Genomic DNA, 21,492 nt, shown 5'->3' with positions numbered 1-21,492 from the left:
ACTAACTGTTCATATATACACAGGTATTGTCAGACATGTTGCATCATGAACTCAACAGGCATGAAAAAAACATCTGTAAACTGCTCAGTGAACACAGACAGGAAAATTATTCCTGATAATGCCTGTTTCAGACATATTTTACTATGTAAAATTCCTGATCTACTTCAGTCAACTACAATAATCTTTTTTAAATTAACAAAGAAATCACTTTACATCTCCAGTAATCTGAACTGCTGGAGGGGCCATGTATTCCCTTTGATAAAGGGATATTCACAAGGCTGCAGAAGTTTCCAAATTTCCATTGCACAGCACAGATCATACTCAAAACATAATAATAAGTTTTTTGTTATGGGTTGGCATTTTTAGCTATAATGTACAATTGTCTTATGATATTCTCCATTCTTTCTAACTTAAATCTTGATAGCAATGAAAACAATGAAATGGAAGAACATCCTGTTTCAGGAATCTTCAACGTAGTAAATATAAAAAATAACTGCTTCAGATGCATGTCCAACCAGTCTTCAAATATCTGTGTATCACTTCGTAATATCCTGACTACAGACATGAAATTCAACTACACCTGAATAATTAGAAAACAAATAGATTAAATATCTATGCTTTTTTTTTTTCAATTTTCTGGTCTTTAAAGTCTTTATGCATGTTCAAACTGACAAATACTCTGCATAGCCAAACTTCATACATCACTTTAAATCTACAAAAAAAGTGTAATCCCTTCTTCTCTCCTCATCCTTCAACTGCAGAAACTCAGCCTCCCTTCTCACTACAACTGAAATGTTTCTGTTTATTAGACTTCTACCTTCCATTTCAGTCTTTCACTTAAGGACTGTGTAAGAGGCCCTTCAGGTCTGTTATAACACTTCTTGCTTGTGTCTATCAGCCACAGAGGAAAATACAGTTTTCTATCATGTGAATTAATTTTCTTTCTCAATTTCATGTTCACTAGTCAAAACTTCAATAATCCAAATTCTCTTATGTATAAGTTTTATAAACATTCTTAAAGAATAACAGTAGTATAAAAGACTACAGCCCACCAATTCATCTTCTCCCATAAGTTCAATTTCAAAAGTAGCACTAAAAAGACAATATTTATTATACTTTCTGTCATTTTATTAAAAAGAGAAAAAAACCCAGAATATCTGTGTCAGTCCAAAGGACTAAATGGGCACTTTTCAGCACCACCAAGAGTTTTTTTTACAGTAAACCTGTTGTGGGATATGAAAGACAAGTCTTCTTCACACCGTTACAATAGTATATTTGGAAAAACAAGAAAAGCAAAAACAAAGGAGCACAGCTTTGACAAAATGTTTAATTTCTTCCTGGCAATATATTTACATGTTGGTATTTCATCACCATTTACCAGTATAATAAAAACAAAGAAATAAGTTGTCAAGATATATTTTAAGTATGTAAAGATGGGTTTAATCTATATAGAAAGTAAATAAATGTTATATAAAAATTATTTGCATATATGTGTAAATATATTAAATATAATACTGTATCATTAATATAGTAATAATATAGATATTTGTCAGAATTCAATACAGTCCTTGACAAAAATATCATCCAAGCCCTATGCTGTTAATTAAATATTAATTGCAATACCATGGCAACAGAAACATTGTCTGCTCTCTTACTGAGACAGATCTGCTAGAAGAAACATTTGTGTTTCAGAGATAACATCCAGTATTTCCTCTAAGGCTAAATGAGTCATCCTTCTCAGATTTTTGCCATAATGTTTTGGGGTTTTTTAAATAACATATCCCTACTTGAGAATTAATACAATATTAAAAATAAATAATCTAGATAAAGTACTGTAGGAGAAATTCTTGCAAAAGCATTCCTGCCACAGGGGAAAAAAAGTAAAATAAAAACATTGTTTTGAATCAGTAGCCAAATTCCACTTAGAATAATCTGTGGGAAGATGTGTTCGATTTTGCCTTCTGGAAACTAGTCAGCACTGGCCTTTGGCACCAGCACCTGCTTCTCAGAAGGCTGAGAAGGGAAGTGATATGCATGTTTCTTAAAATCATTTGAACATCTTTGCTTCTTTCACCACCATTTTACAGAAGGTATGATTAAGGAGCACACGCTACCAACTCAACCAAATAAATACAGATCTCAAATACCTGCATTGTCAAAGTCCTTTGGATTTTCCTACAACTCAACAACTAGTAAAGAGCACAGAGGCAATAAAGCACCTTTTAATAGCATTTTAAATTAGGCAAAAGGACTGACAAAGACTAAGTCTACCTTGCTGATTTGCATTATTTAGGCGTTGTATATCTCTTACCATCTTCATTCAGGAACAATTTGTTGAATCTTAGTCCACTAGGCTCTTTCCCAACGTATCTGTGCACGTACTCTGTGCCAAGATCATTAACAGCAATAGCGTATTTCAAAGGCTTTACGCAGGACTGAAGACAAAACGGAACTTTGGTATCGCCAACAGAATGCCTGGGAAAAAAAAAACACAGATGAAGCTTGAAATCTCCTGTTTGTCAGCTGTGGCAGTAGAGTATTAAATGCTACATCTACTCTTCAACATACGTGGACCCCAAATAATATTATTACCAAGTCTCATTTTAAAGAACATAACAAAGAGGTTTAAAGATTTTAACAACTGACTCCATAAGCCAAGCATAACAAAGCCAGTTGCTAATGATTACTGCAGATGTAACAAAAAAAAGAGCAAATTCAGAAGCGGGTCTGTACCAGGGCAAAAAGTCACCTCACACCTCTAGTACCACACTTACCCCATGCAATTGCAAACCACATACTCAAGGGGGTACAGCTGACCCAAATATAGCCACTATACATATTTATGTCTATAAAAACAAAGATGAGATACAATTTGATTTTGGAATTCCGGGACAATAATGAAATAGCTGTATAATATAATTATAATCCCCTTCGATAACGGCATAGGTATTTTGTAACAATTACTAAATGCTATCTTTGGGAAAGTTTACTTTCAGCATCTGTCAGACTGCACCAAAGCATGACTCATGCAAGCAGCATATGCCACATCTAGAGCAAAAGGCTTCAAGCAATCCCTTGTCTAACGGCAAACTCAGAAGTTTATTTGCTTCTTTTCTTTGCAGAAAACGCGAGAAGGCTTCAGAAAAACTCACATTGTAAAGGCTAACATTACGCAACATCAAACATAACAAAAATAAACATTATAAAAACTTTCATTAGTACACGATATCCAAAACAAAGCAAAATGCCAATTTAAAATATTCAAAGGGATGAACATTTCTATTTTTAAAGTTGTTTTACTATGAATAGATTACAATTCAGACACTTAAACAGGGAGATAAATAAAATACTTCAGCTCACTTGTACAGATCCTACCCTAGAGATTACAGAGCATATGGCTAATTAGAAACAAACACACAGATCACATTAAAATGAACTCCAAGCCACAGTCACCATAAGCAAGCCTGATGCTCTCTCAGGAATGCCCCATTCACAAACTCAACACCTAAAAATTATGATTCTCAGACCATGCAGTAAGACCACACAAACTGCAGACCAGCAGAGACACCTGATGAGCTGATAAGCATCTCATTGTCTACACAAAAAGGCAGACACAGCTCACATTACTTCTCTGCTAGATAGTGTGAGATATTCACATCTAGGCTCCTAACTGTCTCTGCTACACTGAATTACTAATAAGGAAAAATATAAAAGTAAGGTCACTGACTACATCGAAGACTGACAACACATCCTCATAGGAGGAAGCTTAATAAACCTGAAAAGCAAAATCATATTTAGTTCTGTCCAGTTTCCACTTTTATTTTTCTATTTAAGAGCGTGAATCTGCATTTTTTTCGGAGACACATACAGATTATATAATAATGCTACAGTAAAAACATTAAAATGCAGAGAAGGAACTAACTCTTAAGTACATCGTGACCTGCCCAAAAAGTAATACAGCTTGATGCACAAGTACCATTAGACAAAGCTTTGACTGCCAAATTAATATATATTAACAGTACAGAAGTACTGTGTCTGTCCTGTCCTTCAAACATTCCAGCAACAAAATCTAGACATTACAATATACCTCTGTCCATCGACGGTGCAAAGTGACACACCCCACAAATCAGGGCTGAATTTGGCCAGTTGTGGAATATAATCAGCAACCTATTAGTGTAAATAAAGAGAGAGACAACACAGGGTATTTAACGATATGTTAATTAAAATAAATGTCAGTGGAAAGGATACACAAGGCACAAATGAGTTATCCCACTAATAATCACCTGGCATATCTAAAGCTTCATTACAAATTATTATATTCACAAGATCATTGTCAAATAAAAATTTTTTTCAAAGTAAAAATTTCAGCACATTCTAAGAGGTATTTGTGGTCTGTTTTACTGCATAATTTTCAAATCACATAAAATTTTTGCTTGTATCAGTCGTGGATTTTTCAACTAATTTACTGAAAATAAGCACTAGAATAAACTTCATTTACTAACAAAGGTACTATGTTGACAATTACTTCTGTCACAATCCAGCCAGTTGTGCAGAGTTAGATAATTCTTCTGCAAAGTATAGTCTGACAAATTATACAGCAGTTTTAGAGTTTATGTAAAATAAGGAACAAAACCATTCTCATATTCTAATGGCAAAACTCTGCAAGATTGGTAGAGGTGGTGAGCTGTATTTCTGACCCAGTTTACAAGTTGTAGACATAAATGAACTTCCAAAGCTCTTCTATGGAGTTATCAATTTAACATTTTTCTAAAAATGTTAAGAAAAATCTGTCTACCTAAAAAAATAATGTATTTGGTTAATATCAGGGAAGTTTAAAGTTGAATTTACAAACAAGTTACCTTTCCTCCAGATTGTTTTTTAGCACTTTCATATAGCTCATCAATATGGGAAGTAAACGACATAAAATCCGGAATGACAAACTTCCTCCTGAAAGCTTGAGTAAGCAACACAATATTACTTTGTACACACCTGCAAAACAGTAAAAAAGTTTATTAGTATTTTGACAACGTACTGCCAAAAAGCCTACTTAGGTAGCAATTACATGTTATTTAAATAAGGACCCTCAGTCCCTTGAAGTTACATGCCTAGAAGAACATGTCCTTATTAGAAAGACTTTTCAAATTTCCTGCTCTAAGCTGTATATTTTTTAAATTATTTCCAATCATTTCATTGAATTCACTTTTATTCCTTTCTAATTAAAGCTCTCTTTTGAAGTTTCAGCTGTGAGGCTGTACTGCAAGGTACTGTATCTGCCTTCAAGCAGCACCTCAGCTTGCAAAAGGGATCTAAGATTAGATTAGTTTCTTAAGATCAAGCCTTGTGAAGGGTATCTAATCCAGCCCTTGTCCAAAGAAGTGCTAATTTCAGAGTTAGATCGAACTTCTGAGGTTCAGGATTGGTTTCTTAACTTCACTGTTTCACCATGAACTGAGCGAAAACACTGCCAAAAACCGAAACTGGAATGCGGTTCCACTTAAATAAGAACAAAAACCCTGTGGAGAGACTCGATAACATCTCCTAAACTAAGCAAAAGTTAACAGTGAGCAGTTCTGCAAGTATCTTGCTTGCAGTTAAGGAATCTTTGCTGCCTTTTAGCCTTTTAACCCAGAACACAGTCACGCTGTCTGTCCACACCCTCTGAACATCGGCCCATCTGGGACACCTAAAAAAGTGATAAGGTAAAAGGGAAAGGGCTTATCTAGGACAAACAGAAGAAGGGAAGGATGAGAACGCAAGCTGAGACCTGCTGAAAGTGGCGCGTCCGTGGGTGAGGGGGGGTGAGCAGGAGCAGGGGTGGGAATTGGGAGCCATTATCACTCAGTTGAAACATGACCTGATAAAAGGGTATTAACAGCCCTATCCCAGTGCAAAGAAGAGAAAGGGAGGCTTAAACCAAACAAACAGTTAACACCTTCATACCGTGCCTTCGGGCAGTGTGGGCAAAAGCAGAAACATACTATTAATGCAGGAAAACGGGAAGTTAAAAACATCTAGGCACATGCTACAAAGGAGAACATGTCCCTCCAATAAAGACTTACTCAGAAAAGCAAAAAGATTAAGGAAAAATTCTTCGGGAAATATTTTCACTTGGAATAGATATTCCAGTATTCCTATTATTGAAAGTTATCATCAGTTCAAAATGGCTCATAAAGACCAGTGAAGAGACAGAATTATCCTCCCTTTGAGTCCCCCCTCCTTTTTTTTAAACCTTTAGTTTTACCTCCTTTGTACTTGGACGACTTTATCCCAAATTCAACTGACAGCCATTTCAAATCCTGGTAGGTACTACTCTCCAAAAGCAAAATGATAGAGAAGTTTCTGTTGTACACGCTGTCACCTTAAAAAACTGCTGTCTGTAATTTGTTAGTTTATGTTAAAATTGCAACTGAGTTGGCTTTGTTGCAGTCTGCAAAAAATCCTGTTTGTTTTTGCTCCCAGCAACCTCCAATTACAGTCACCTACTCAAGGTGCAAAATCCCATCTCAAAAGTAATTAATAACGCTGATGGCAGCTAAGTGTGCAGAAGGAGTAACAACATAATATGCACTAGATTTCAACTTCAGATGCACTGCTACACTGTCTGTACTACCTGGACAACACGATGCACTCTTATATGAAAGAAAAAAAGTAGTATCTGAAGTTCACCTAAGCCTATTAGAACAACTCAACACAAAGTGTCCAAAACAACAAGAAGGCAGGATGCACTGACATACAGTCCTCTGAAATCATATTATGCTTCTGAAACAGGGAGGGGATTTATACACTTACAAGTTACACCACGTCTATGATGCTCTATGCAATAGTTCAATCATTTTAATCAACAGATTGAAAGTCACTGCAGAAATGGCTATGCTGGTTAAGGACATGACCTATTGTTACCAGTTGTTCCTGGACTCTGAGTATTTATCCTGGTACTCCTTAACCCAGGCAAATCACATGAATTACAGGCTAAATTAAATACAGGGGCTCGAGCAATCTAGAGGGGTAATCAGAGCAATTAATGCATGGATAAAATAACAGGGGTCTAAGTATCACCCCTTTTAACAGGGCATAATACTTTCAGTCAACAGAGGAAATGAGTCATGATAGTATCTAAAATTCTGCAACTGCCATCTCCTCCCCACCAGAGTATCCAACTGCTTTATGTTCCAGGTGATCCTCAGGGAATGACTGGCCTCAGACTCCAAGCGGAGCAGTAGGAAAAGATCACAGGGAGAAATTCAACTAAATGAATAAACTGATAAATAGAAATCTTTCTACGGTCAAATTTTACCAACAACTTGGCTCTTATCTCCCACATGGCTTTATCGGTGTTCAAGATAGGTACACTAAAAACTTCCTGCTTCATAGTAGAGGGGTTCCTAACTCCTACAGGTCAGGGTTTTTTAGAAACACCATCTTTGGTCTCTTATCATAAAATTAGGATCACTTTGTTTCCTTTATCATACAACTTGTTATGTTTATCCATTATTTTTCAAGTTCTGGCTCAGACTGCTGATTACTGCTTCCCTACACAACGCAGACCTGCTAAAAATGCAGTCTGAACTACCACTTCCAAAGAACTCTTTGGCTGTCTGTACAGACGAAGCAACACCTTTTTTCTTGTTTAAAAACCACAAGCATTACAGAAAGGCATGTGAAACCCCATGTCCAACTAGCAAGACTAGGGCTGTAGAAGTGTTCAGCATATTTAGACATTTTAGAATAATAAAAAAAAAAAGACACCATGTTGACAAATCAGATATTAACATTCTAACATAGTGGAAGTCCTCTACATCTCCTGTCAAAAGATTGTTCAAATCTAATTGCTCAAATAAGACAAAAACATTTATTAATACCTGGGTTAACGTTATCTAAAATTAAAGCCTTCATCAGGATTTGCTACCTATACTGAGAGAACAGCACAGCTGCTCAGCAGCAATTAGAAAACCCTGTTTGAGACCCAGCAACAAATTGTCAGGTTTGTGCTCAGTCCCTAACACACCCAGACTGCTGCTTACCCACACACCAGAGGAGATGCGGCTGGCAAGACCTCAGTTCTGGGTCAATAAAAGCAGGACAGACAGCATCTTGTGGCAAAGGCTAACCCTACAAAGCCAAGTAAGCTATTCTGAAAAAGAACAGGGTTTAAAGTTCTGAGTTATACCTGTTACTCAGTAGCTATCGTCTTGTTCAAGTGGGCACCACTTTCAAATTAACTCAATTTTGACTGCCTTGTGCCTTTCCTTCCCCTCCACTGACCAAAAAAGGGTATGTCAAAATGAGGACACTTTATGAGGAAGACTAGCACATAGAAAATCTTCCGTATTTGTTAAGTTGCCTAAGTTTCATCTAACAGTAGACAGCACTACGACTAGTATATTAAGCAGTACTATACCTAAGGTATCAAAAAAAATGAAAAGGAAAATTTAAATATTTACATAGCAAGCTAACTAGCACACTGCACTGCTTTCAGTAACAGGCTGTTCTCACTGAGGTGCCACTCATGCTACAAAGACCACAAGTTGTGTTACACAGATGCAACACGAAAGTCAAGAAATTTCATACATTCAAGAAATTTATCAAACCCTCTCTCCGAAACGTGCACCCCAGAAGTCTTCAAGAAATTCTGGAGATCAAAGATTAAAACCACAAGCTGTTCTGCCCATAACAGGGAGATTTTTTCCAAATTTTTACTGTAAGTGGAGACCACTGTAAAGCCAAAAAACTTCAAAAGAATGCAATTTAGTAAAATTGGAGCCCAGTATTTAGAACCACTACAAAGGCACAGAGAAGCAGACACTACAGATGCATGAACTAATATATTTTACACATAATTTCTACTGTACTTGATTTATTCAGGTAAGCTTATGCTGCCACTGCTCCATATCACTTAACCTTGATATTTTATTTGATCGAGCAGCTTCGGATTCACATTCAAGAGGACAATTACACCACTGACTTTTATGTTAAGGGAACTGATGCTTCACATCAGTCCTGAGGTAAGTACAGCCAAGGAGATAAATTATTATATTTCACACCTTAAACATTTGTAGAAGAAAGAATACAGGGATCCTGTATGAGCCTTTTCACAGCAAATGCAGTGTGCCTAGGAGGAACAGATAACTGAAGAGTGGGTTTTTATCGTTTACAAAAAAGGTTGCAAAGGAACCTTCTGCTGCTGCAAAGGGAAACCTGCTATGTGAAATAAGATCCACCTCTCCACTCTCTGTATTGTCTTTAAGTTCAAAGCTCTTCCTACACAAGCAACTATGTAAGCTTTCTACAAATTATTAAATTAAGTACTCTCCTAACACAATCAAATCCCAGAGATGTGACACAGAATATGAACTAATCCTGCCCACTAGCAATTGCTTGCCCTTTTTCAAATGTAGAGCCCTTGCCTAAAACATAATTCATAGTTTACTATGACAAACAAGCGCTCTAGTATGCATGTAATATGTAAGAGCAGAAGTATTTCCTTTCTAATCCATCCACACACCCAGGAAGGTTTCTGAACCTAACAATTCAGCGTTTTTACTGAGTTGACAAGTAACCAGCAAAGACCTAGTCTTGAACTTAGTACAGGAATAAAGTTAGTTCATGTTGTACCTTAAGGAAATAATTCCGTATCTGATTAAGGAGTTGACTGGTTTGTTATTTTGTCACACACACAGACTTTTTCTCAATATATGTCAAAAATGTGTATATATTTTAATATATGTAACACATATACTTTATGTTTCATTTATATAAACTATGTAAAAATATTACACATTTAACATATATTAAAATATATACAGTACATACTTACGCTCTATTATATATTTTATATACTTGCACGTATATAAAATATACAAAATGGTATATGTAAATATACTTTTAAACACATACATATTTTTAAATTGTAACTGAGAAGAAACAGTACTAAACATTAATTCACAAATTCAAAAAAATGCTACAGATCAAAAAAAATGTACCCATTTTACAAAAGTATACCCTTCATGAAAAAAGCATGTGTCAGATATTTTATGATTTACCATGTTAATGGAATAAAAATACAGACTGAAAAATAGTCTAAAACCCTCATTTTGAGATTTAAGAGCCTCCAAAATTCCAATCTTTTGGCACGCAAAAGCTGTAAGTAGAGGAGCAAAGGAGTGTGCTTGGAATGAACAGAAGACAACCTGAACAGTGCTTATACTGTTCATCTAACTGACCACAGACTTTGCTTTAAAAAAAAATAAATTTAGAGCATCACTAAAATATGGCACACAAACCTCTTGCAAAACAGGTCAGAGGAATGTCTGCAGTCTTAACTCTTCTCATCTCTCCATATCTTATAGAAATTTCACTTCACTCTGTTTTTCACATACTCACTTTTAGAATTAACTATATATATACTCTGAACATCTCACCACACAGAAGCAGCATCCTGAACTTCAGATTAAAAACTGGTGATGCCCTGAGAGTAGTTTTATGTAATCATACTACAAAGTCCATGCTGCATCAATTAATTTATTTGGCACCAGACTGAGAGCTGCAGTATGGGGTCAGACACATGTGCACACACTGACACATAAAAACTCTTGTGGAGATCACACAGCCTTGTCTGCTGCATGAAACCTGAGAACAAACTCATATGAAAACAGCACCAGGAGTGTATGTTTGACTCCACTTCTAATTACACACTGATTTATACATCTTATGTTTCTCCTCAGGACAGCAGTCAGCCAGAAACACATAGACAACACTCATTCAGAATCATACAATTACATTATTGACAGAAAATTTACTTTTTAAAAAGGTCTTTATCCAGCATAACACCATCTGAAGTTGTCTGAAGAGTCAGTCTTAACATATCCATGCACTCTTTCAATCGAGGGTCAGATGTACGTAATCCTGTAGATTTGAGTGCCTATTACAATAAAACAATAATTACTAAAGGGAAAAGATATTCTATTACAATCACATTATCTACTGCTCAGTGTTTTTATCACTGTAAGACACCTCTGCCACTGCACTATCAACACAGGCATTTTGACACCTTATTGATCCTTTGGCCATTCCGGCTGCGTTTTATGTCAAAGCATTAATGTAATTTGAAATCCACAGCGGTCTGACTACATTTTACAAAAGTACAAACACTATCCAACCCTGCCATAGGCCCAAATGCTTTCAAGCATGCTCCTTTGCACATCAAAGAAGTGGATAATAAAAATACATTTATTTCTTTTACAGCGTTAGGGAAAAAATAGTTACATTCCTTCCCAGAGCTAAACATGTATAACAGAAATTCTTTGCTTTGCATTCTTGCATTTCAAATGTAAAATAACCCCGCAGCAGTCACCTTTCATACAGCACTCTGGAACAGTAAACTTACAGTTATGAATTTATGAACTGGTATCTTTTCTTGTCCTTCTGCAATAGTATAGAAAAGTAGATCTTCTAAGCTAGGAAGGAGACCTTGCTTCATTTTACTGGAAAAGAAAGGAAAAAAAAAAAAGCATAATTAGTTTATAGTGCCTATTTTTATTTATACACATTTTTACATTCTCAGGGAGACACATTTTCACTACCAATCTAACTGCTACCAGTGATTTCAAAGGACACTTCTAGCACTGAACACAAAGCTTAATTTGGCCTTAAGTAGAAAATGGTAATATAAAAGTAGTGTACATCGATTTTACAACAGCAAACACTCTTAACTGAACACAATCATATATTTACTGTCATACATTTATTGCTAAGATTATATTTATAATTTTGGGGGGAGCAGATTAATCACTTATCCCTCTTCTTGATGTCACAGAGGACAGACGTGCTACTTACACAGAATAAAAGATTCCAAGACCTACGAGCCTCATCACAAAGTTGTAAGAGCATACTGACCCAATTGTTTTACAAGAGAAGGAGATGGCGAATGTGTAGTATTTTCTTCAAAACAGTCCTGTTTTTAGGACTCCACAGAGGATTCCCGAAGCCCTTGTTCTCCTGGAAGCTTATGTAAGGCCCATCAGTTACCGTGAAAGCAAGCAAAGCCATCTGCAGCACAACACAGCACCCTGAACCAGCTCAGGCACCAGGAGAAAGGGTTCTCATCACACGTACTTAGCAAAGTAAACGTGCAGTGCAGATGCACCTTTAATGGTCACTGTGCTTATCAATGCAAACACCCCGGCTCTCCAAGGATTCCAGGTGTTAGCTATTGCACCCTGAGATACGCTTTCCCTACAAATGCAGGTTTTTTGTACCTTACATCTCCATTTTATACGAAATCTGAAGGAAATCCACCCAATTAAGCACTGAGATTATTCCTGCTAGGACAGAAAGCTGTAATACTGACAGCTTTGTCTTAAAAGTCTTTGGGAATTTATAGATTTAACCTATAAAAAGTTCTGCCTTTCCTTGATATTCCAAAGCACCCCGAAGCAGGCAGGAGCCAAAGTTTGTACTCAACTCTACACTTCCCCCATGAGTAAAGCATCTTAGCACAGAGCTGGAATGTGCACTTCCAAACTGCCAGGGGCAGCGACAGCAAAGGGATTCCGATCAGTTCGTTTTAGTCCCCTGAAACTCTCAGGTTTGTTTGTAGACAACACAGGTTAGAGAAACAAATATTCTGATGTCTGATAAGCAAAAATAAATAAAATCAAAACAAAACAGTTCTCTAGCAACTGCAGACATAAACTAAAACGCAGAGTAGAAGTCTTGCATTATTTTAGCCATCGATTTTAAAGGTCAATTTTACAATCGAATAATATTGACAATACATTGTTACCATACTGTGATAAAGTTACTGCCTGAAACTAGAATGCTCATGTATTTTTATACATTTATGCATGTGTGTAGGTCCAAATTCTAGTAATTGAAGTTTTCACAAGATTAGTAATTCTTTGAATTACAGAACTCATAAGGGAAAAAATAAAATGCTACAACTAAGCACAGACCCCAGGTAGGCCAATGCAGTCTTACACACTGATGTTTAATCCTCTCTCCTCTCCCAATACAAGTCAGATTTATGATTATTTTTGATAAAAATCTGATTATACCCAAATACTCTTTTAAATTTAAAACAACCTCTAGATTGCCCTTGACTCCCTCCTTCCCTCATAACTAGCTGTGAAAACCAGTAGTAAAAAATATCACCTCTCATTTTCCAATTTAAAACACTGTACTTATACACAACAAGAACAGAAGACAGCTTTGTAAGCCAACAGAACTTTCCTTGTCTTACAGTCTGGTTTTTTTTTTTTTTTTAAATTATGCTGGCTGACTAATGCACAGACAGGCTGGCAATTCAACCAACACAAACGCTTGCAACTACCTTGAGCAAATCAGTGAGCGCCCCTTTTCCTTCCACGCAGCACATTTCGCCTCCAATCTTTTGAGAACAGTATGTCCAGTCAAGCCAACAGAACCAGAACTACCCAAGGTACCAATTAAAGCTTCACCCTCTGTTCTGCATCTTAACTCTGCAGGTATCTCATTCTAAAAGTTAGTCTGAGTTACATACATCGCCCATACCCTGACATCCCCACCGTTTACACAAGGCATTTAACTGAGCTCCTCAAAGTGTCAAGATTCCACGCTTAAAGGAAAAGTCACTGGACTGCTGAAGGTCTGGCAGAAGAAACTTTCCTATTTCACTCTGGCAAAATAAGCCAGCAAACACACTGAGAAATTTTAACTGATAACCTGTTTAATTGCACATTTCTGAGCAATTACTCAGAATTTTACAGCTGTCCCAAGTATGGAATTTCTATCTGAAAAGGTGCAGAAAAAAAAACTTCACACATTTGACCAAGATTTTACACAGCATACAATCTCTTGACGTGGTTTCCATGTCTTTCACATCTGCTGCTCTTCAATATGGGGTCACTCAGCCTAATTAAACAATGGATCTGCACTGACTACCAAAGCGAAGAGGATGACATTCAGTATATTTACATAAAAATTCCTTTTTGTCAAATAGTCCATCTTTTGATAAAGTTTATCAGCTAAATAGAGGTGAAAAGGCTTGCTCTGCAGTTTATCAGATCAGTGATGCCAGTAACCAATGTTTGCTTAACCTGAAAGATGTGTGTTTTGGCACCATGAACACACTTAGCAAGATAATTCCGTTCAACGCAGGTAAAAAGCTGTTTTTCAGGTCAGGGAACTTGCAATTTTCACAGTCAAATTAAGTGGAAATTCCAGTTTACCTGATTTCATGAATAATGATTTTCGATACTGACTTCCCTTCGTTTAATAAAAATAAATAATTAAGCACCAGACTATTATACAACTAGACTTCTTTGATCATATTCTAATCTGTGGACCACAATACTGGTGGATGGTCCACACTGCTCTTTTAATACAAAGAAAAAAAGAACATAGGATTCCCAAGCACAAGGACTTTGCAGTCCATATCATTCCTTCAGCTCTTCTTTTGCATTAGTACCATGCTAACACCAGACTCCAGGGAGCATTTCATTTTCAACAAATGCTGAATTCTAATTTCTACAACAGGAACAAGATCAGATTTCAAATACCGTGAAACACCGCTACTTTCTACTTCAAGATGCAACTGCCAAAATGCCGACCAGGAATTACAGAACAACAAATGATACACAGATATGATATTGCTAATAGTAGTTTTAGGTTCATTATTAACCATAAGGCATCGGTCATAAAAATATGAAACAGAATTACTGTCACAAACTATGGTCCCTCAGGGGTCTGTTCTGAGACCAGTGCTGTTTAACATCTACATCAGCGACACAGACAGTGGGATCAAGTGCACCCTCAGCAAGTTTGCTGCTGACAGCAGGCTGAGTGGTGGGGTGAACGAGCCTAAAGGATGGGATACTATCCAGAGAGACCCACACAAACTCAAGAAGCTTGTCCAGGTATGAACATCACGAGGCTCAGTAAGACCAAGTGCAGGGTTCTGCACCCAGGTCGGGGTGAACACAGGTATCAACACAGGCTGGGGGATGAATGGATTGAGACCAGCCCAGCCGAGAAGGACCTGGGGGTGCTGGTGGATGAGAAGCTGGACATGACCCAGCCCTGTGCACTCACAGCCCAGAAAGCCAAATGTGTCCTGGGCTGCATCCAAAGCAGCAGGGACAGCAGGTCAAGGGAGGGGATTCTGTCCCCATTCTCCACTTTGTTGAGACTCCACCTGCAGTGCTGCATCCAGCTTTGGGGTCCCCAGCACAGGAAGGACATGGACCTGTTGGAGCAGGTCCAGAGGAAGGCCACCAAGATGATCAGCAAGGATGAGCACCTCTCCTATAAGGTTAGGTTGAGGGAGTTGGGGTTGTTCATCCTGGAGAAGAGAAGGCTCCTGGGGGACCTCATTGTGGCCTTTCAGTACATAAAGTGGGGTCTATAATAAAGATGGGGCCAGACTTTTTAGCAGGGTACGTTGTGACAGGACAAGGCATAATGGTTTTAAACTAAAAGAGGGCAGATTTAGATTAAATAGAAGGAAGAAATTTTACGATGAGGGTAATGAAATGCTGGAACAGGTTGCCCAGACAGGTGGCAGATGCCCCATCCCTGGACACATTCAAGGTCACACTGCACGAGGTTCTGAGCAGCCTGATGGAGCTGAAGATGTTCCTCTGCTCATTGGAGAGGAGACTGGACTAGGTGACCTTTGACAATCCCTTCCAACCCAAACTATTCTGTCATCCTCTGAACGCTGAAAGGGCTGCAAACCACAGTCAGCAGCCACTCTATCTAAAACAGGCACTTTGAAGTAGTTGTCATCATACTACAGACATATGTCTCCAACCAAGAGATACAAACACTTTTCAAATCACTAAATAACTACTTTCTGTCCCCTTATATACTGAGATACTGATCTGGTAACGATAGTGGGTAACTGTTTACCCAAGAACTTTCCAAAATTCAAGAAAAAACAATGTATTTACAGACTTAGATCAAAGATAGACACGTTTAATAGACACCAAAGTGTTTATGGTAAAACCAAGAACTGTTGCTTCAAAACCTTGGCCTCCTCGGAAGTTACGAAAGGTCTAATGAAAGTGCACTTCTAACAGTTTCTTGCATCTCTGAGTATTCCATACTCCAAGAGGAGTACCAGTTAAATGAAACACTGCCTGGTTACTACAGTAGTTCCTCTGGAATCTGGTCTGGCTGCAAAGGCAAAATTTCTTTTTAAAAGTATCTCCAGAATTCACCTCTGCCCTAAAAAAAGAGCACTACCACACCCTTGTCATTAAAAAAAAAAAATTAATAAAACACTTCTATTAACCCTTTTGCTATACCCCATATACTAGTACCAACCACTATTGCAATTCAGTGCAAAAAGTCAGTAATTTAGCTTTTAAAACTTAAGGTCACTCACATTTTGCTCCTCCCTGTCACTTTAATCAAGGCCTTTGTCATTTAGAAAGAGCTTGTGCCAAGACAAAATGTTTGATCCTTTTCCTGTCCAGTGTAAGATGAACAATGCACACTTATTCCAAAAGTAAAAGTGAACAATGCACAGTTATAGTGAAAATAGAAGCAAACTGAGGACTGTGCCAGGTTACTGTGTTTAATAACTCAGGCATAAGCCTAGATATGACTGCATTTTAATCCAGAGTTTTCATTAACTAAATTTACCAGTCTATGACCACTCTCAGTTTAAACTCCATTATTTTTTCTCTCCAAAATATGTTAAGTTTCAGTTGGATACACAGCGTGAAGGTTGGATAGCAGGGATAAGGAGGTGGTGGAGATGTTTCGGAAAAAATGCACAAAGGGATCTAGTTATGCAATGGGATACTAGTTATTTCATCAGCCACAGACCTCATAAATTATTCCCTCTATGAGGAATTGAAGCGTTCTAAATTTCTGTTTAGTCTTTGCACAAAACGTTTTAAGTGTTCACTTGCAACTCCTACTCTCTGTATGCAAGGACCGTTAGGCAAAGAAACAACCAAGAAAACCTTAGTTCTGCCTTTTGACACTGGGGGTCATTCCAGGATCCTAAAAACCTTAAAACCAAATAGAGAAAAATAATCCCTCAACACCAGCAAGCAAAAAAACAAAATGTAGAAAGGACTACTGCCCTTCCAGTTGGGTCCACAAACCGTTTGCCTAACACAACTCACATGTTAGACACTCCAGGTGGCAAAGCGCTGGAATCAGCAGAATACAGAGACTGACTTAGCCTGGTTGACAACACAGTCCAGAAACCTGTCTTTTGAAGAACTTCCCTTTTCTTCTGAACCCTGTGCTCTGTCTAAATAAAGCAAAGATTTCCACATGTGATGTACCATTTACTAAGGCTTAAGGAAGATTTTCATAGTTCTGCACTAAGAAAAACGCAAATGAAAGTATCCAGCAGCCTGACTAATAATATGCCACCAGGAATTCCTGCACAGCCTGAAATGAAAAGAAAGTTTCCAGGTTTTTCCCTGTTCATAACTATATGCTAGATGTTTTAGAGAATTTCTCCTTGTTCTTTTTGCAGTAAGGCTCAAAGAACTAGCATCTGACTTTCAAATACACCCTTTTGTCAAAAGCCAAAAATGATTAAAAGTGTTTAACTGGTTTGTGACTACATAGCTTTACCACACATTAAAAACTACAGAATTTCCCTAGTTGATGCTAACTGTAGGAAGCTGCTAACAGTTAACGAAAGCGTTACTGCTTCAATAAATCACCTTTGCAGCATCCTCAAAGTCCCACCACAGCTGGCACGCTGGTCTTTTTCCAAAGTTTTTAATAGTACTGTCTGTATTTCTTATTGAAAACAGAAGTGGAGCCTTTATAAACCACACCTACCTGAGCCACAGCTGAATAATTTTTTGTTCCAAAAAATTATGCACAGAGCCAATTCAAAAAGGAGACTTCATATTTGTTGAACAATAGTAAAATACTCAAATGATTGTGCATTATACTGTACATGGTTACATAACCTGACATGCACGCATTTTTTAAGGCACCTGACAGCATAAATTTTATTTGATGCCTAAAGAAGGCATTAAACCAAGCTGAGTAGCTGTGGCCTTTGGTGGGAAAAAGGGGAGAAGAACAAGGTGACAGTCTTCTTCCCCACCTGCCACGTTGAAGGAGTGCAAGTTCGTGGTAAAAAAAACCAACCCACAAACCACAGCTCTGAAACAGAACTATTAACAAGCTAAGGCCTGAAGCCTTCCTGACAGGCCTCGTGGAATCTTTTCCAGACTTCCTCTTAGCATTAGACTAACAGAGATTTTCCTCAGTGTAAAAACAAGGTACTCCTTTTTTGGCTCTATTTCTTCTGTCATCTGCTTTTTTCATAAGCATAGCAAATTCTGGGAAAGCAGTCTGGGGTTAGATTTTAATTATGCCACCCCATACAGCATTCCTACAGGAAAGCCACGGGGCACATTTCAAACACACGCAAAGGATGTGAGTTCTCATGGGGCTTGCAGTTAAGCTGTCAAACTTCTTTTAAAAGGTTATCAGAGATACTAAATGCACCCGGCTTCAAACAAGCAATGGGCAAATTGTCAGACTGCTAGAAAATGAACAAGGCTTTCAAGACTTGCATAATGCTGAGGACTAACAGAGCAGAGTGCCCCGCCAATCCATTTACCTCATCATTATACTCTATCCCTGGTATCCACTACCACTCATTAGCAGGGATAAAAACTGGAACTGATGCACCTATCCCTGACCTTTTTTTTTTTTTTTTCAAAGAATGTTTCCGGTCCTGAGTGAAAGAATATGAACTTCATAAGCATATACAGCCTTATCATTCTATTACTCGCATGTACCTTTGTCACTAAGGGACAAACAAGGACCTCTTGGCACGGGCACAATCCTGCAGCACCTATGAACATCTGTACTCACCACTAACGGGTGGTAATATCTGTTCCTGGCTGCACTAGACCACAAAATCACGGAATTGTTAGGGTTGGAAGGGACCTCTGCAGACCATCCAATTCAACCCTTTTGCCAAAGCAGGGTCGCCTAGAGTAGATGACACAGGAATGCGTCCAGGTGGACGTAGACGAGGAGGAAACAGCGCTGCAAAACTTCCGAGGCAGCACTACGCACCACGTACACTGCCTTTAATAATTAATGCAAGATGACACAGCTTTGGCTTCTCCTGGGAAATATTTTTAGGCGAGTAGCAGCGCTAGAAAGAACACCCTGGCGTACACCGCCTGCTCCGAGCTCACGCGGGCGGGAGGGACCCCCGGACAGGGGGACGCCCGGGACCCCGGGGAGCGGTGAGAGGAGCCCCGGGAGGCGCACACGCCATCCCCGCCACGGGGCTGCGCTTCCCTCCCGCCCTGAGCCCGCCCGCCGTAACCCGTGGCCGCCGGGAAGAGGCCCTCGTGGAGCCGGGACCCCCGGCCCGCACCTGCCGGGGCAGCGCCCGCCCGGCCCGGCCCGGCCCGGCCCGGCCCCTTCCGCAGGCACCACGCGTGCCGGGGGAGGCGGCGCTCACATGGCGCCTCCGCATCATCCCCCGCGCCCGCCGCCCCCTCCGCACTCACTTCTCGCCGCCTCCGGCCACCTCCTTGCCGCCGTGGTTATTGTTGTGCCCGCTGTCGGCGGGGGGCTCGCCAGGAGCCGCCGACGGCGCCTGCGCCCCCTTCCCCGGTTCCTCCAAGGCTCCCTCCGAGCGGGTGCACAGACCCCGTGCCGCCGGCAGCGCCGTCGGGCCGCGGCGGGCGGCGGGCGGGCTGGCGCCGAGGGCGCCGAGCGGCGGCGGGAGGCGCCTGGTGCCGACGGCGGGCCCCGGGGCCGCGGCCCCGCCGCCGCCTGCCCCCGGCGGGCCGAGCAGCAGCAGCTCCCGCAGCAGCGCCGAGCGCCACAGCCGCATCATCCTGCGCCACCGCGCCGACTGCCGCCGCGCCGCCCGGCCGCGCCTCTCGCGCCGCGCCGCGCCCGCCCCCGCCCGCGCCCCATTGGCCGCGCCCGGCCAACTGTCAGGCGGGCGGCGCCCCCATTGGCCAGCGGGGACGCCACTCTGGGCGCCGCCACGCCCCCCTCCGGGCGCGCGGAGCGAGCTCCCCGCGGGGCCGGGGGCAGCAGCGCCCCCGGCGGGCGGAGCTGGCGCGCTGAGGGGGACCCGGGGCGGCGCCGCCCGCCCTCCGCCCTCCTCTCCTCCCTTCCTCTCGCCTTGCTTTCGGGCAGCCCTTCCTCGCCGTGCGACGTGTAAAGGCGTTGGGAGCGGGCTGTGGCGCGGCGGTGTCGGGTTCAGGTTGCCATGGATATTGGCCTTTTTTTTTTTTTTTCCAAACTGTATGTTTTTGATTACAAAGTGCAAGCGCCTCTGGTGTGCACGCAGGATCACAGAATATTCTGAATTGGACAGAACCCACAAGGATCATCGAGTCAAACCCTTAGCCCTGCACAGGACATCCCCAAGAGTCACACCACGTGCCTGAGAGCATCCAAACGCTTCCTGAGCTCTGTCAGCCTTGGGGCTGTGACCACTTCCCTGGGGTGCCTGTTCAGTGCCCAGCCACCCTCTGCAGGAAGAATCTTTTTCTAATACCCAACCTAAACCTCCCCTGACACAACTTCAGGCCATTCCCTCCGGTCCTGTCACTGGTCACCACAGAGAAGAGAGAGGGATGTGCAGGACCTGCATCAGCCACCCTGTCCTGCCCACCAGGCACCCTAGGAAACGGCTCGGGAAACAGGAGCCTGTTGGAAATACCCTCAGCAGGAACACTAGTTCCCAAATTCTTTGGGAAAAATGCTTCTGGCAAGGAGCAGAACTGCTAAGGGCTTTGCACATATTTTCAATAAAGATGTAACTAAGTAGCTCATTGCCAAAACTTACGGTGGAGGCTCTAAGTCTTGGTCAAATGTCTGAAGGTTTGATTTAAAAAAAAAAAAAAAAAAAAAAAAAAACAACCAAACAAGAAAACCTAACCAAACAAACACAAAAAGACAGAAGTCAACCACCTGGATGCCTAGGTGAACTGGGTGCAGCCGTTCTTCATGTTCATCAAACATTTAGTCAGATTGTGAAAATGACCCATAGCAGTGCAATACTGAAGGCCAAAGTGGGAAGAGCAGCAGAAAATAACTGCAAGGCTTCAGCACAAGGTGTAAATGTCACTCCTTATATACATTCAAGCTTCTGTCACAGCTGCCAGTACATAGCATTTTGGAAGTCACAGATTTTGCAGTTACTTGGTGAAACTCTTTGCTCACATAACCAATTGCTAAATTTGTCCTAGATGAGTACAAATCTATATTAGTAAATTGTATCCATTATGGGTAACAGTAGAAGCAAAGATCTCTTGTCATCCTACTTCATCAGTAATGCCAACATGCAAACCAGTTTTTAAATTGTCCCTGGTCTTCTCACTTTCTGAATAAAAATGTAAATACTTATGGAGCTGTGAGTCTATTACTGCTAAATATCCTTGTGAATAATTTCCCCATGCATTGAGGTTTATTTTCTCTGGTATGTTTATTATGTTTGGCAGAGCTGGGGGTGGTAAAGTTATAGTTCTGAGTTAAAATGATCTT

At 40.3% G+C, this 21,492-nt stretch overlaps 1 protein-coding gene across 1 annotated transcript; it reads right to left on the bottom strand.

The window, feature by feature from the left end:
• Positions 1-2,285: 2,285 nt before the first annotated feature.
• LOC114066917 (glutaminase kidney isoform, mitochondrial-like) lies at positions 2,286-19,872 on the bottom strand. The gene is made up of 6 exons (XM_027901986.1): positions 19,497-19,872; positions 11,384-11,480; positions 10,797-10,918; positions 4,860-4,989; positions 4,088-4,167; positions 2,286-2,475 (listed from the first exon to the last, which is right to left on the bottom strand). Exons 1-6 carry the CDS (start codon positions 19,826-19,828, stop codon positions 2,286-2,288), a joined length of 951 nt encoding a protein of 316 aa, XP_027757787.1. The 5' UTR covers positions 19,829-19,872.
• Between the last annotated feature and the right edge of the window lie 1,620 nt (positions 19,873-21,492).

This window comes from Empidonax traillii, unplaced genomic scaffold (assembly GCF_003031625.1).
Source record: "Empidonax traillii isolate 1590-97213 ecotype Southwest subspecies unplaced genomic scaffold, ASM303162v1 scaffold830:size275092, whole genome shotgun sequence".
Lineage (NCBI taxonomy): Eukaryota > Metazoa > Chordata > Aves > Passeriformes > Tyrannidae > Empidonax > Empidonax traillii.
This window is presented reverse-complemented; position numbering and strand designations above follow the sequence as displayed.